The 16,391-nt window shown below is 37.7% G+C and overlaps 1 protein-coding gene across 7 annotated transcripts in view; it reads right to left on the bottom strand.

The window, feature by feature from the left end:
* Positions 1-16,391, bottom strand: part of NCOR1 (nuclear receptor corepressor 1) — a 100,205-nt gene that overhangs the window by 13,038 nt on the left and 70,776 nt on the right. For 2 of the 7 annotated variants that reach the window (XM_067565852.1, XM_067565854.1), the window contains exons 24-38: positions 14,147-14,317; positions 13,045-13,205; positions 12,051-12,171; positions 11,861-11,962; positions 11,487-11,587; positions 10,450-10,618; positions 8,936-9,079; positions 7,619-7,702; positions 6,748-7,004; positions 6,022-6,382; positions 2,890-2,994; positions 2,359-2,583; positions 1,284-1,490; positions 916-1,065; positions 80-229 (exon numbers count right to left, since the gene is read on the bottom strand). In XM_067565852.1, the coding sequence (XP_067421953.1) occupies positions 80-229; positions 916-1,065; positions 1,284-1,490; positions 2,359-2,583; positions 2,890-2,994; positions 6,022-6,382; positions 6,748-7,004; positions 7,619-7,702; positions 8,936-9,079; positions 10,450-10,618; positions 11,487-11,587; positions 11,861-11,962; positions 12,051-12,171; positions 13,045-13,205; positions 14,147-14,317 (2,508 nt within the window). The remainder of the gene's footprint in view (positions 1-79; positions 230-915; positions 1,066-1,283; positions 1,491-2,358; positions 2,584-2,889; positions 2,995-6,021; positions 6,383-6,747; positions 7,005-7,618; positions 7,703-8,935; positions 9,080-10,449; positions 10,619-11,486; positions 11,588-11,860; positions 11,963-12,050; positions 12,172-13,044; positions 13,206-14,146; positions 14,318-16,391) is intronic. The other 5 variants (XM_067565853.1, XM_067565857.1, XM_067565856.1 and 2 more) reach the window with 3 other exon arrangements.

Raw genomic sequence — 16,391 nt, 5'->3', positions numbered from 1 at the left:
CTAACATGGTGGTTATGGCAATTGATTAGTTACATTTTGCATAACCAAGACTGATCCAAATGTGGCAATGTACACTCACCAGGCCGAAGATAGTGTTCAGTGGGAACTGCAGCTATTCTCTCCCTCTCTCGTTCTCTCTCCCGCTCCCTTTCACGTTCCCTTTCCCGCTCCTTCTCCCGTTCCCTTTCTGCGTTGGCAGCTGCAGAAGCAGCCAGATGCGTAGGGTGTCCTGTAAGATGCACAGGAGATGAAATGCTTCACACAGCAATGAAAAGCTTAAGACAAAACACTGAAAAGCTCAGCAAAGTGTATTATTTGACACACACTTGCTGTAAGTTGATGCCAGAAAAGAATATTTATGAATGCCCAAATCCACTTTCATTCCACTGAGAATTACATATTGGATTATGATGGCTGAACCCTAAAATTCACTGTCAGAGGAAGGTCTGGAAAACAACCTTCCCAGTCACTGCATGGCTTTAATACATGGTGATAGGAGCCATCTAGCTGGCAGATAATAGGAGTCAAATTCCATCCTCGAACTGAAGTTAGTGGATTCAAGTATCAGAGGACAGAATTTGGCCCCTTATGTCTGAGAGGCAAGGAGAGTTATTACCATTGTATTTAACAAAACCATCAACCTTTTTATTTTTCCAGTTGTTGGCTCTTCTTCAGTGATTCCAGCAGGTATATACAAAACCTACCAGCATGAGGTCCTGATCCTGACTTGGGTGCCTTTGGCTGCTACTGAAACAAAGTTAACATCCCCCTCTCCCATCACCCAAAGTGAATGGCACAAGGAGTTAGCTATCGGAACATCAGCAAGACACTTATCTAATGACTATTGGACAGAGAGGGTCACTATCCCAGAATGTCAGGGGTTTAGGGATAATACAGGACTATCAAGGCTCTTACCTGGTGACATAGACGCAGGGTTGTAAGGCCTGGGAGGGAACGTGAGCTGGGTGCCAGGGATATAAGTGATTCTCTCCATAGGCGGGGTACTTGTTCCTCCTGGATGAGGGACTAAGATAGTGGGAGCCATATTGTTCAGGTCAATAATTCCTGTTCAAAAGTTATAATGCAATTAGGATTACTCCCTACTTTCAACAGTTTACAATTACTAAAAAAAAAGCAGATATGCATCTAGCCTTTCTACTAGTGTTTAATTATAGAGTTTTGCTTTGCATGTGCAGAGACCAGTTTTAAACACACCCATTTTATACATCAAACTCCACCCTCCAAAACATGTCCCAAAAAAAGCCTGGAGGAGGCAGACATACCTCTGGCTCCTGCATATGGGAGAGCTAAAGTTTGCTCTCTAGGAGATAGTCCTCTGGTTACATCAGGACGTAAATTAACCTGCATCTGTTGTGAGGTAATATAGTCATTTAGGATTGTCTGCCGTGTGTTCTCCATTGCATAAAGCTGATACTGACTTGGGTAACCTGGGGTAGGTGAAAGCTGCCTTTGGAACAGGTACGCAGCAGCTAAAGATGAGAAAAAAAATCAAGAAAAGTTTAGCGTGCAGTGGAGGAAGAGTTTGGGATTTGTAGTTTTAAAATATTTCTGAATCTTTAATAAGTGTTGCCAGTCCTCCAGGGCCAGCTCTGACGGAATCAAAACTAGCCTTTTCAATGCTGATGTTCCACTGAGAATATGCATTCTCATACTTAACTAGAAATGTTAAGCGATCCAGACTGAAAAGATCTGCTTTATGGAAAAAACCATGAGAGGAAACTGTGAATGTAAATCCTAATGTCCTTTGAAAGTGAAGCCCTGAAATATCCACATAGAATAATGAGAAATACAGAATAATAAAAGGAAAAATACAGGATAAAGGATAATCAATGGAAATGGATTGATCTTTGGGTTATAAATCAGTTTCCTGTTCTCAATACCATCTGAATGTCATCTAAGGACAAAAAAAGGTACAATTTGATAATCTCTGAATTAGAGTGTTTCACTCACAAAACCCTGAAGGGTGGGTACTCCTCACCATGCTTTTGTTCTATCCCCCATGGTATGTGTTTTTCTTGGATGCCTGCCATTCTTTTAATACTTTACTTTAAAACATCCTCTTAACATCTCCCATTTTTGATAAACACAAGAAAGATAATTTAAGATCTTTAAAAGGGAAAGGGAAAAACCTTTCGATGTAATAGAGAGCAAATGTACTATTAACCTAGGATACTTTAATATTTTGATTAAATAAATGGAAAAGGCCTCTGTGCAGGGTGTATAGTAAAGAGCTGTTTAATTGTGGCTCCACTGAGATGTGCTTTTAATGCACAGTGCTTTCTGAATATTACTGAAGACTACAGTACTGAAAGGAAAACAACAACAAAACACATTTACCAGGATCCAGAGCCCTGTGAAATGGCATGGCTGGATCTAAATGAGGGGGAAGATGGCTCCTGTAGACTTCTGGAGTAGATCCTCTATGATGAGAGTCAAAGGGACTGTGAGTTACTACAGGATCAACTCCTGGGACTGGAGATTTTGCTGGTACGCTCTCTCTCTGTGTTGGGGTAAGCGTGGTTTTCCTTTCATGATTAGCAGGTTTCCCAGAAGATATTCCACCTAGGGGAAAAAAAAAAAAAACACTTGTTAGCTCAAAAAGGTATCAGACACTACGGACATACTTCAGAGTCCTGCACAATAGTACACCAGTCAGAAAACACACCGTACACAGCTAGCACAATTTGTGGAAACAATTTAGTGATCAAATTAATTCAGAAGGACACTACTAGGTGGCCTTTCAGATTAACATACCAGCTCCCTTAGTGCCTTAAGTGAGTAATAGTCTATATCCAAAACTACTCCCTGAAGAAACACCTCTGAAGTGATCCAGTATAAAGTACAAGCTGAGACTGAATTACCTCCTACCTCTATAAAAGTATGTTTGCCTTGGGGGAAGATTTAGTGGTAGAAACTTTAACGGAGGTGGAACTCTGAACAGTTCAACCTGCACAGTCCCGCTCTGTCTAATGCCTGTAGATAAACAAAAGGCTTCAGGCTCTCATCCTAAGAGTCACTACAATTCAATTTACATGGAAAGAATGAACTGACTTGACAAAAACAAACATAGATGGGTTGGTGCAATGACTTGATGTAATTTCCTTTTTTTTCCCCCAGAGTGACAGAGAGAGACGTGTGTGTTTTTGGTTTTTTAAGTGATAAGAGGTTCTTGTGGATATAGCCCTGGGAACCCGAAAAGGAAGACTATGACATTAGCCAATTAAATTGCTCAACTGTGTCAATAAGAAAAGATAGCTAAACTGCTTCTGAGAAGAAACATAACATTTGCTTTCATTGAAGAGAAGTGATATGTCCCAAAAAAGAATGAGTTTAACATTTTGCCCAAAACAGTAAATATTTTACAATTTAGCCATGGCAAAAAAATCGGAATATTAAATTCTAAAACTCAAGTGGGACTTTCAGACAGGACGGAGTAATATAAAACTGTACTCATCCTGCCAAGGCATTAAGTAGTGCTATTACAGTATTCTCCCCCCCAGATTATTAATTTTCTTTAAAACACTGCATTACTGACATTCTCTACTAGATGCTTGAAAATGTTTCCACTGGACAAAAGAAACCAAACCATTTCCCCCCTTTGTATTTTACTAACAAAAGGGACCATACCTCAGATTGGCTTGGAGAAATGTGTAGTAGCTATCATTAGAAAGGTCACCAAACATCTAACAATATGGCTTAACTTTCTTCTATAAAGTAGCAGTCCTAAAGATTTTTATTTTTAAATCTTAATGATTTGAAAGAGGTATTTTAAAATATGTAATCCTAAAGGCATTCCCCTTTACCAAAATTATAATAATTTTAGAGCTACGGCAAGTTTTGGGGAAGGTTCCTTGACAGTGTTTCTAAATATTTAACACTGACTATACACGTAAGTTATTGAAAACAAATGAAAGTTCTGTTTATTTTAAACAAACATTTTATTGAGCTGTGACATCTATATTATATGATGTGGTTTAAGGAGCCCAGACTAATTTATATGTTAAGGTGCTTTTTGATTCTTCCTGGAACTATTTCATAGTTAAATGCCTGCCTGAAAAGAGGAAACATCATCCCATGGAATTGGCTCAGAATTCAACATTATGTACATAGAGACAGCACCCAAAACATACTGGGTGCTGTACAGATGACACAGGAGTCTTTGCCCCCTAGAGCTTACAGTATGAACGACAAAAGACATGAAGAGTGGGGGAACCAGATACAAGGAGCAATGAATGTGGCCAAGTAATGAATGGCACACAAGTGAGTTCCAGCTATTTCCCCCTACCTGATTCTCTACATAGCTATTTGGCTAATTTCTTGTAAGCACTGTGGCAAAATTGGATCATCAGGAGCCATTTGAATGCAAAGCGCAGTGATCTTAAAGACCTATTCAAGAAGTGCATTCTGAGAGAGAGACAGAGAATGTTGGGGGATGCAATTTCTCCAGTGATGAAATGATTTTGGAAGAAACAGACAGTAGCTGCCTAGCTGGAGACTGAGCAGCTCAGTCTTCCCTGCTCGAAGAAATGTAGCTGTTTTAAGATATCTTTACAAAACGATTTTTATTTTGATGCCTGACAATTAAAGCTGATGAGAACTGACAAGGTGTTTAAATTAAAAGAGAAACAGCTTTTGTAGGGGGAGCCTTGTAATGGCCTTAATTGTCCCCTTAAGCAAAGGGAGTCGTGGATATCAAATTGACTTCAGCCAACCAAAAACATACACCTGAGCACAGTGACTTTTTCAAAGTGATTTCCAAGTCTATCACCTTTTACTAGCTTTTCGTTTTTAAACACAGGAACTGCAAGTTGTGCTGGGGGGTCCCGTGTGTGTAATAAGTTTGTTTGGCTTTCAGGCCATAGTCTTCTAGTAGTTAAGCACTGCCTGGCAGACAGTACAAGACAGTTAAAATTTGTGACACTATCAAGCAAATCATTAATAGGCTATGACAAGGACACTGGCTATAGTGGCCAGCACACACACCTTGGTAGCTTCTGTTAAACTTTGCTTAAAAAGGTTTTGTTAGAATGGTGAGAAATTGGTTTTCCAGGTCAGTGTAAATCATGACCTAACAGATGCATCTCTTACAGGCAGCAAAGCACCTTTCACGGTCTTAAAGTACCTTCCATACTAGTCTGATTTGCTTTTTCTTTGTTAGATATTCTCCAGACCCTTGCTCACTTTTAAACACCTCCTAAAAACTTTCTTCTGTGGAATTACTAAAGAATTTGATCTGGCAAGAATGAGTATGTAAAGCATTATTAAAAAAACACTATTAGGCAGTGAACACGATATTCCTATGTTATTACATAATCTATATGTGACAGGGTCCAACTATATTATGAAAAATGAAGAGGTTATTAGTTTTGCCATTGATTTCATTGGGGCTAGGATTTTATACTCTAGGAGTCAGACCTCCTGTGCCTCTAACTCCCTCCCTTATCACAAATGTATTGTGTGGCTTTGGACAAGTCACTAACATTTTGTGTTTCATTTTACCCATCTGTAAAATAGCTATGCCTACTTTACAGAGTGGTGTTATGTTGAACTGAGACATTTTCAGTTCCTTGAGATCAACAGCATTATCAAAACAGAAAGGATCACCAAGGGTAAGACTTTACTGCAGTGAATGCACACATCAACATTGTTAAGAACAGTAACCATGAAGCACATTCTAAGGTGAGGCCCAAGATTATTTATTTAAATTGTGGGGTTATAAAACCCAGTGTGAATAGAAAGGTTTTCATTATTTAATTAAAAAATAATTTAAAGAACGTTCCTGTTCATGGCTCATAACCCGAATGGAAAAGAACTGTGACAGTACATTAAAACAGAGTGAAATGGACTATAAATACATTCAATAACCTAACATATATGAGAATATTTGCTTTTTTAAAATATACTTTACCCAAACAGTACTCAATCTGAAGAAATAAGAAATTTAAAAATTGTTATGATTTTCAATGGTCAGCTTACATTGGGCATGGAAGGATAACATACCTTCAGTAACTCTATTCATCATAGGTGAACTCCTGGACATAGGGCTTTGATAGTTCACAGGTGTCCTTCTTGCATTGGTGTCATCATAAATCCCAGGGCTCAGTTGCGATTTGGGAGTTTCATGAAGAGTTGACCTGAGGACAGAGGTACCAGAGCTGACCACCGATGTATGACGGGAACGTACAGCCTCCCCAGTCTTCACATCTTCATATTTTGCTCGTTCTACCACTTTCACATTTTCTGGCACCATTTCCAGCTGAGGCATTCCACGGGGCAGTTTACTTGGTCCAGTGATTAAGGATTTTACGTTGTGTTTGATAGCAGACTGGCCAGAGTTGCTTTCATATTTTATGGGTGTTCCCTAGAGAGGAGCAAAAGATCAGCAGCAGTTAAGGTCATTCTGCCAACTTTCAACTGCTGCTATGAGATCAGCTTTTAATTTGTTTTTAATATTTTGTGTTGCATACTTGCATGAATTTTTATGCCCTGTGATGCAACTGGATCTCAAATAAAGCTAACTGCCCAGCACTCTTGTCAAAATGATACATAATCCCAAAGTTTTTACCAATACATGCAGAGAATCTTTTCAGACTTGATTAAAAACACACAGCCCTCTGCTTTTGGGTAATGAGGCGTGTATTTCTTAAATGCAACAAACACCCTGAATAGAATTACCACTGAGTGCCAAGGCAGCGGTCAGAGTCCAGTACTGGTTTGCATGGTTACCTGAGAAATGGAGCCTTCCATAATTGGCCTTGCACTCTGTACTATTTCAGGAGTCTTGCGACTTTCTTGGCTTAAAAGGTCCTGTCTTGGGATTTCGTGGATGGAACGGCCCATTTCTTTAATGGTAGTCACTCCATCATACGGCTTTCCCTTGGTTATAGCTCCTTCAAATGTCCGTATGGGAGGAGACTCTCTCTTAATTTGTTTAGGATACTTCAGGCCATCTTCAAAGCTCTCAGCTGTTGCTCTTGGTGTACCTTGTGAGGAAGGAAAATAAATTAACCAAGGCTTCAGTATGTTAGCCACTGAAAGATTTTGTTTTGCTCATTTAGCAAACTGCAAATACCAATCACCAATGGAATATGTGCCTTGTAACTGGAACTTTGACCTGCCACTACAAATGGGTCTAAAATAAATCACAGAGAAGCTCCAATAAAGAAAGAGACACATATACTTTTGATGATAAACTAATTTTAGTCACTAAAAGCCATAAAGAAATAGCAATGAACAAGTGTTTAAGACATTGGATGGGTCAAGCATGTTCTCATATGCTAAAAGCAAAGGCAGCAATAACACCTCCTCAGATGCTTCCTTGTGAGATTATGAAGATGCAAAATGCTAAATATATATATTTTTTATTTTAGAAATTTCCTCATGTAAAATAGTTTCCCATTTACCAGTTCTTGCAGAAAAAACTATGTATTAGCAGCCTGCTAACAGGAAGCTGATGCTTGGAAAGCATATATATCTTTACTAAAAGGTTTTAACTTTAGCATAGCTACTATTGTCAGCAACCGGGCTAGGGTTCAGAAAAATCAGACTTCTAGGATCAATAAATCAACGTCAGCCTCTATACTACTGAAAACTTTACCTTGCATTATAGAGCCAGACAGCACAGTCCTCTCCTTCAGTTCAGCATGAGGGCTGCCCCTAGGTAGCGTACGGCATATTAATCCTAAAAAAATGTGGCTGAGTTAGAGAATCAAACACAAGAATGTGATAAAAGTACATGCTACCTACCTAGCTACTTATACAGTTTATCATCTGCACTGCAACTGTGCCTAGAGGTCCCAGCCCCATTCTGCTAGGCACTATACAAAGATAAGAGACAGTCCCTGCCCTAACAAATGTACAGTAAGTGTATGCCCCACTCCATTCCTGTAGTATTTAAGCATGTACAAGACACCAATGTTGGGGAAAAAAGAAGTCTAACACTTCCCAAACTACAGTAGTTCATTTTTCTGCACTCACAATTTCAGTCTCCTCACCTGGTTATGCACATCATCCAGGAGAAACATGAAGCAGAACAATGACTGGTTAAAACAGAACGTCAGCCCCATTCTATTTTTAAAGAAGACTTAACATTGGGGCCATCTAAAAGAAGCTGGATTTTTTGAGCCAAAGAGAAATTTAACTTAAATATCGAGATCCATAAAGCACAAGTCTGCATAGGCTGAGGAGGAGAAGCTGGTCAGAGTGGTGTAAGACTGGCATTCATTACAAAGCTTAGGTTCTCCCACTGCAAAGAAATCAGGAACACATACTAAGAACACCAGAAAGTTGAAAGATAGCAAGCAAATCTTTTGGGATATAATCTGTAATCTTCTTTAAACTGCATTTCTCCATCCCACCAAGAGGTACTCACATTTTTGCTACAGGTTAACTGAAAAGGAAACAAAGAACTCGTGACTGGGAAAGAGCCTCTTCCACTTGGCTCTACAATGCTCAGAGGAACATTTCCTTGCCTCTTGTGCTCCCAAAAGGCATTTAGGAAAGTTAGCTTCAGCACTGGTATCTTGGTTGGGCCATGGTTTAGGAAATAGGTCATTTTGCGACACACCAAAAAAAATCCAGTGATGATCTCTTATATAAGTACTGGTAGCTGTACAAGTCTTCTGCCTGACATTTATTAACTAACAGAAAGTAATACAAGGAGTATTACTAGTAGTATTACTTCTACTATCCTCTAGTACTACTGCTTCTAGTAGAAACTAATTATATCTTCTCCAAGAACAATAGCCCCAAAATGCTTTTATGCATCTGTTACTGACAAGTTATAGTGACTCGATTTCTACATTTAAGTCTCCTTTCTCTTCCAGTTTACTGTATATATCTCCTCTTTTGATTCAGATCTACACCAATGTAATTGTTATTACAGTATATGGTATATTTAAAATAGCTGTTTTACCCTCTAATGGCGCAGACACTGGAGACTCCCTCATTGACATTCCTTGTTTTATATTTCCTTCCATCGTATCATAACTTCTCTTTAAACTGATTTCGTGAGCAGTCCTTGGACTCCTGGTTCCTTCTCGGATGTTCTTAATAGCTGCTGAATTATACAGACGTGTCGTAAGGAAAAGGTGAGAGCATAACAAAAGCAAGCAATCCATTAGACAGTAGAACCTTTTGATACAGGATAGCAAAAACTTTTTCTAACAAGGTTTACCTTCTCAGTACTGTACCCAAACATATTTATGTCTTTTTTAACACTCACCTTTTGCTACTTAAATTTTGTTCTATTACTTTAGCAAATAAATATTTTTGTCTATAATATTTTGACCTGAAGTTTGAATTTTAATGTTAAAAGGCTAACTTATTTCCTCTAACTCTCCTGAGTTTGTAATACCCTCTCTATCCTTTAAAGAAAGTGCTATTTTGACATTTTCACATTTGTCAACTAATTTTTTAAAACTAATGTGGAAATAAAATACTAGTGTCAGTTTTTAACTACTTCAGTTATACGTTGTGTAAAACCCATCACACTAAAGTCACCTTTTTCTGGGTGATTCTAATAATTTATAATCCCAATCCGGCAAAATGAACTGGGCAGGTGGACCCCCCTGTCCAAATGGAGTCCCACTGACTTCACTGAGGGTCTGTGAAAGTGTCTGCTTATGTTAGATCCCAATCCTCCAATGAGGTTATGTTAGCTATGGGAACACAGCTTGTTTGATGACTGCTTCTGAAAATCCATCAGGGACACTGCAGGTTTTTTGTAGGTTTTATAAAAACAGTGTATTTGGGGTTTTTTCATACTTCCAAGTGGAATGGTTCAACAAAAAATTAAAGGAACTGTAAAAAGCCTTCTCCATTAAGATTAAAACAGACTTAAAGCAGTTTAAATTTTGGCCTAAATATATGGATGCTGTCCCTTTATATAAGAATACCTATTATACATTTATTCCAAAAATACCCCACAATGTTAAAATGTTGATTTGAAATAGGTATGTGTAATTTAAGGATAAAAATCCATACAAGAATATGATAATTATTAAAAAATTAAGCCCAGAAATTCAAATTTTAGCGTAACCTTAATTTTAGGGTTTGGATAAAGTGCAGTAAATAATGCATGGGGGTATTATACTGAATGATGAGGATAAAACAAATATTTAACTATTCAGTCAATGAGGCAGCTCTGTCCATCCTGTAGGGAAAAAATATGATCACATATAACGTATGACTCGTCATAATACATATGCACAAGGGGGCACAGAAATAAGGTTGAATAGGTAATCTTAGCATTCTTTTAACTTAGTGTTATTTGTATGGAATTACTATGTAAAATGATAGAAAAATAACTGTTTCCTAACTTATCAAATCTGAGATTGATATTTCTTCATATGTTGGTTTTAGAGAAGGCAACTCAGTTGAAATCTTAACTATAGACCAGTTATACCACTCCAATTGATAAATACTTACTATCATATGATAAGATATGCCCGCTCTTGCCTTCATAAATAACGTGGCCTTTGGCTGCAGCTTCCTCTCTGCACTTGTCAGGGCTGCTGTCTTCTGTAGCCAGTCTGGTGATGGTTCCTTTCAGCAATGCATCAGCAGCAATGCTAGCCTGAGACAAAGCTGGTGTACCCTGCAATCAAATCAATTAAGTATAATTCAGAACATACCTATGAAAGATACTGAAAAGCAGGCACTAGAGAACAAAAAGTGTAGGTTCAGGCCTAGAATCCTGATTCCTTTAATCAGGAATTATAGTTAAAGTTCCTGGTATCTTAAGTATACGCACTAGTGCAGATTGGTATATTTTTCACTGCCACATTATGAATTTTTTTTTAAAAATGAGAATGGGGAATGCTATATTACAGCATTCTTTGCTATTTTTTACACACTACTATACTGTTTTGGGGAAAATGGAACATCGAGCTAGCTATCCTATTATCCAAGACCATTAGACTTTATTTTATCTTCACACAACACTGCATACTAATGGAACTGCAGACTCTTTCTGAGAGTATAAAAATCAAGAAAGGGAGTTACCAATCATGGGGTGCTCTGTTCGCTCATTATCTGCTCCTACTCCCTTTGTACACACAAGCTACCATAAAGCTGAGAAGAGAATGCTGCTTATCTTAGCATTAGAGAGACAAAGGGATTTAAAAATTAGTTATTGTAACCCTTGGCTTTAACAGCATCTATGAAAAGCTGATTGCCGAGATTTCTTAATTCTTGCACTGCAAGGATTTTATTCAGATGTGAAGTAAGGTACAGCAAACAAGTCTTCATTTAGAGCTATATAAAAACCTGAGATATTTATCTAAGAAGTGAGACACACCATAATTCTTTGTCAGAGATGAAAGCCTGGCACTATTGACTTCAATGGTGTTGGAATTTCACTCTTGGTGTGTTTATATTTGCCTATGCAAAGATGTTAGGAGTTATTTTAAAAAATAAATACCTGTGTGCTAGTATCACACAACAGAAGATAAAGGGGAAAAAACCTGAGTAATGGAGCCTCGCAGAGAAGGGATGGTTTCAACAGGAACTTTGTTGGCTGGAGTTCCTCGTGTTATACTTCCTTCTTGCATGGCTGTTGGGGTACCTGATTAAAAATTAAATGAAAACCAATAAACAAGGCCCCATCGATTCAGCTGGCAGTTAAAAACAAATTACTTGCTTAAAATAACTGAAAGTTCTCTCCAAGGTGACAACTTAATACATCAAACTATCTGAATTTTTTAATTTACTATATTCAGTGAATCATGAGAGATTTTATAGCAAGTCAGATAGGGAGGACTATAAAAATTAAATGGATCACTTTCATCAATCCTTGACAAACTAAAATTCATTACTCAACACATGACTCTCTCTTTACCTCGAACCACACCTTCATTTTGTGCCCTGCCCAAGAGGCCCTCAGGCTGGGAATTCTGGCTTCTGGGAGAGAACTCTTCTTGCTTGATGTAGGGTATGGAGGCTAGTTAGAAAAAAAGATTAAATTAATTTTGCAACTACTAATGAGCAAAATGTATGGATAAAGTTTATGATAGCTTCGGTTTTCCTACCAGGTTTGGCAGAATCCTGTTGCCTCGGCAGGCCAAGAGATATGGACCCCACAGAGGGCTTTGCTGGTTCTTGACTATAAGAAGCTTGACTATGGGATGTTAAGTAAGTGCCAGGTGTTCCCTAGAAGAATAAGTTGCTTAGATACATTTTATTTTTGGGGAATGAAAAATATTAATTACTGTTGGCATAACAGCATTAACATTACAGACTATTTAATTATGTGGCAATACAAGAGATTTTGGTCAGCTCATAATTTATTTCAATTTAAATAGGTAAAACTTAACACACATACAGGAACTCTAGACACCCTAGCACCCAATACCTCCTGCTTCATTAGGAACAAATATTGAACAGGAATAAATAAGCCAACTCAGGCAGTGAGCAGCTACAAAAAGTTCTTTCCATCCCCATAGGTTGCCCATGTGGCTCCTGGTTGGTAAAGGTTTGGGATGGGTTCAAGTAAACATAACATGGATTGGATACCATTAGTTTCATTGCCAACTGTCACTCTACAGACAGTATAAAAGCAAATGACATTTAATGCCATTCTGCTGGTAGAAGTCACTCATTTCTAATTCTGCATTGCTCAGATGATAAATAATTTTTAGCACTGGCTTGTCTATAAAAGAACTAGTGAATTCATTTTCTATGTGGAAAGATGCTTTTATCTCAAGAAGTTACAACACGAGTGGCCAAAAGCAGTCTGGAGAGTTCTACAGTGCAGACTACCATGCTTCTCATCCTTAGTTCTGAGGTGAAACCCAGAGGGACGACAGGTCCTAGCCAACTCTCTCTATTAAAGATGAAGTCTACAATCTGTTCCATTTTATGAAAGACAGCTGCGGTTCTCAGGTTTTTGGTAGGCTGCCCACGTGGCTCTTAGTTGGGAAAAGAAAAAACACGGTGTTGGGATATGAAGTTGGGAGCTGCTAAGTAACAGCAGAAGAATGCATTAAACATAAAAGCTGGTGCTGCTGAGTAACATTCTCTTACTTGTGAGATTGAGCCTCCCATAATGAATGATGGTTTTTCTGATGACAAAGTAGTTTTGGAGGACGGAATGAGTGGAGGTGGTGGTCTGGTCGGCCGGGTTGTTGAGAGCCGGACCCCTTCAGGTATATTTGTTATTACTTGATGAGGAGCAGGCTGGAGAACTTTCAAAGAAAAAGTTTTGTGAAACAGTACAGCCAATTTCTGGGTCTATTACTCGCTATATAAGCAACATGAAAAATAGAAACAACTGTAATTCTTCATCTTACTGTGTAAAGAAGAACTACCTAGTGGTATGTCCTACAATGTTTTTAGCTGGATTTTTCCTTTGCAATTCTTTATGGTGTATATAGTGTAATTAGATAACGGTGTGGGACTTAAACTTGGCATCAAAGTAAAAAAGTAAATGGCAGTATCTACATTGTAAAATTTTTAAAATTTAAATTTTCAAACAAAGTGGATCAAGTTGTCACCCTGCAGGTCCCATCCCCCCCACCACCACCATTTTTGTTCTTAATATTTGTTTAGATTTTGGTATAATTTAATTTAGTCTTTCCTTAATTTGTCCTCTATTACAGTCTGACATCACTCTCTGGGAAAGAACTAAGATAACAAAAGTTCTACATTTCCGGATTTTGGGTTATTTTTCCATTGTTGATCTAATGGCTAGAGCCTATTAAAAAGCACTTCTAACCAGGTATTAATGTATGTTATAACAGGTTCTATTTGCCTTTTTCATTCCCCCGTTCATGTCATATTGGATCTTTTTTTTTTGCAAGTTAAATTAAAACCCTTTTGTGCCGTTTTGGCTCTGTGCCGGAGCTCTGATAAATTTCAAATCCCCAATCCATAAGAATTCACATTTGGTTAATAAAACAGGCATTAGAAAAAGAGAACCAGCTGATGCAAAATGAAAACATGAGGGCACATGTTCCCTCCCCATGACTGAAGAATCCCAAAGGGAGTCTCTTTACAAAAAAAGTCAGTCATCGTTCATTAGTGAAGAGAAGCCTTTAAAGAAAGTTTAATACTACATCAAACCATGGAAATCTAACCTATGAAGGCAGACTGCCAACAGCCATTGTGCAAAAGAGATCATATGTACCTGGTGGGACACTATAGCGAGCTGCATTTGTCTCAGGCTGTGGAGAGGCTTTACTGACTTCTCTTGGAGATAGCCTGTATGGTGATGCCGACCTTGCTGCCGTGTTCTGCTGTGCGTCCTGCTCCATCGCTCGTTTGACCTCAACATAAGGCATATAAGCAACTGATTTTCCTATAAAAAAGTTAAGGTTTATCAAAATGAGAGAACCATCCTATATTAAAATATTTAGTGTAAAAAGAACTGGATCACAATAGCCATATGACAAGACCATCTGTTCTAAAGTCAAGCGCATTCTTGTCTGAAGTTTAAAAGCTTTGATTCCAAGAGCACTTTTTAGACCTCATAAGTGAAGAGTTCTACGCACAATACCATGCAATCACAGCACTGATATGAACGAAAGACTCCACAGATAACAACAATGGGCCTTCTTGGACTAAAGGGAGCTTCCAGATCAGTTTCCCTTCCACCCATGAGAAAATGTGTGCAGTGGTTCAAGATAAGTGTCTGTCTTTGGATCAGAAATTACTGAGACTTGAGACAGTTTTGTATATTAAATCACAAGTGTATTGAAATGCTACCCCTAGAAACTGAATGTGATTAGTCTTGTTAGTCTTTTGGGGTCTTCCAGATTCAGGCATATATTTAAAAGTGGAAGGAATGTAAATAGAGCTGATCATTGAACAACTGTCTCAGATCATAATTTAAAATTATTGTATAAGTATTACTGGAGCAAAAAAAAAAAAAAACTGGTGAAAAAAATTTGCAACCTTAGGCACATTTTTTCTATGGGAGAAATAAAAGTTAAAAGGAAGACTCAATTTCTTCCCTGCTTCAATTTGTACCAATAAAGTTCTTCACTCTATACTTTATAATGCAAATTTTCATAGATGTTGACAAAAACTTTCAAGTAATTATATTAAAAACCAAACAGTACCAGTTTTACTCAAGTCATTTGAGAAAGGTTCAATAGAGAAGCTTGCAGTTTTTGGTTTAAACAATATTACTTCTAAATCCTGCCAGTAAGATTTAAGAGTAAGTACTGATTAAAACTGATGAGGACTCACTACTACAGATTTCCATACTCCTGTCCACCAGTCAAGGGCTGCTTCTAGTCAATTTCAGAGTTGTAATAGACATGGTCAATGGTTTGGGGTTTCATAATGAAAACCATGTTTAGGAAAAGGGAAGAAAGTTTTGCTCTAGAAATAAGAAAATTTAGATAAAGATTTGCCTGTATGTTAAGAACCTCAATTTTGTTTTGCAAATATAAGAAAGGATATGTGAAAAGATAATTCAAGAATTATGAATCAGAACCAGCCTATTGTAGCTGAGGAAGTATACCTTTAATCTCATCAGTTAAACATAAATAGTACTAATCACACTGCAAAACAAAAGTATTAATACATCTGCCATTGTATGTCACAGATAAGTGCACTGAACTGTCAATAAGTATGTGCTATTACAAGGCCTCTCATTTGGCCACTTGCCTTTAACTCATGCATCCTCTGTAAATATCTTGAAATCTATACTGTAAAAGTTTAAAATAGAATCTGTGGGTTGCCTCCAATGCTCTGATTACAGTGGAGAAATCCCAGTTGCAGAATAGACTTAAAGGAGTAGAAGCTCTTAAAGAGCTGTAGCCATCTCAAACTACTCTAATGTTCAGAATTTAAATACTAAGTTCTTTAGGACGCCAACGCATTTTATCACATGCTTCCCATCTTTTTGCTGGCACCCACAGAAATCTTGAGTTTTGCTGGCAGAGAACTTCATTCTCAAACTTTCCAACACTTCATAAAATCCTATGGCCAACGCCAAATATTCAAAGAAATAGTATTTTGGCTAAGCCGCATTTGTATTGGCAACAGTAACTTTTTCCACCAACTCTGAAGAAACAACCTACAAAACCAGTTCTCTGCTATTGTGATTGGCAAAGAACAGGTACACGACTGTTCAAAACAACTGCCACTCTCAAACATACCAATGACTCTTTTTGCTTTGGCAAAAATTAATATGAAGGTTTTCGAGAAAATGTAATTTAAAACTGCAATGTACGCTAAACGCTGTAAACTCAAAACTGTTTTCCAAAGTCAAAATGTTTAAGATGTTTCATGTTATTAGTGCCGGTTATGTCACTGTAAGAGTTAGATGTTACATGTTTGTTCTTATAATAAAAGTAGTGAATGAGAATGTACATATCAAAAGTATCCTAAATAACAGTTTTAAGTTTATTAACATTTCAAAG

The sequence above is a fragment of the Emydura macquarii genome, unplaced genomic scaffold (assembly GCF_026122565.2).
Source record: "Emydura macquarii macquarii isolate MOO-44397 ecotype Brisbane River unplaced genomic scaffold, CSIRO-AGI_Emac_v2 contig_2699, whole genome shotgun sequence".
Lineage (NCBI taxonomy): Eukaryota > Metazoa > Chordata > Testudines > Chelidae > Emydura > Emydura macquarii.
The sequence above is the reverse complement of the archived record's forward strand: the minus strand, read 5'-3'. Positions and strand labels throughout refer to the sequence as shown.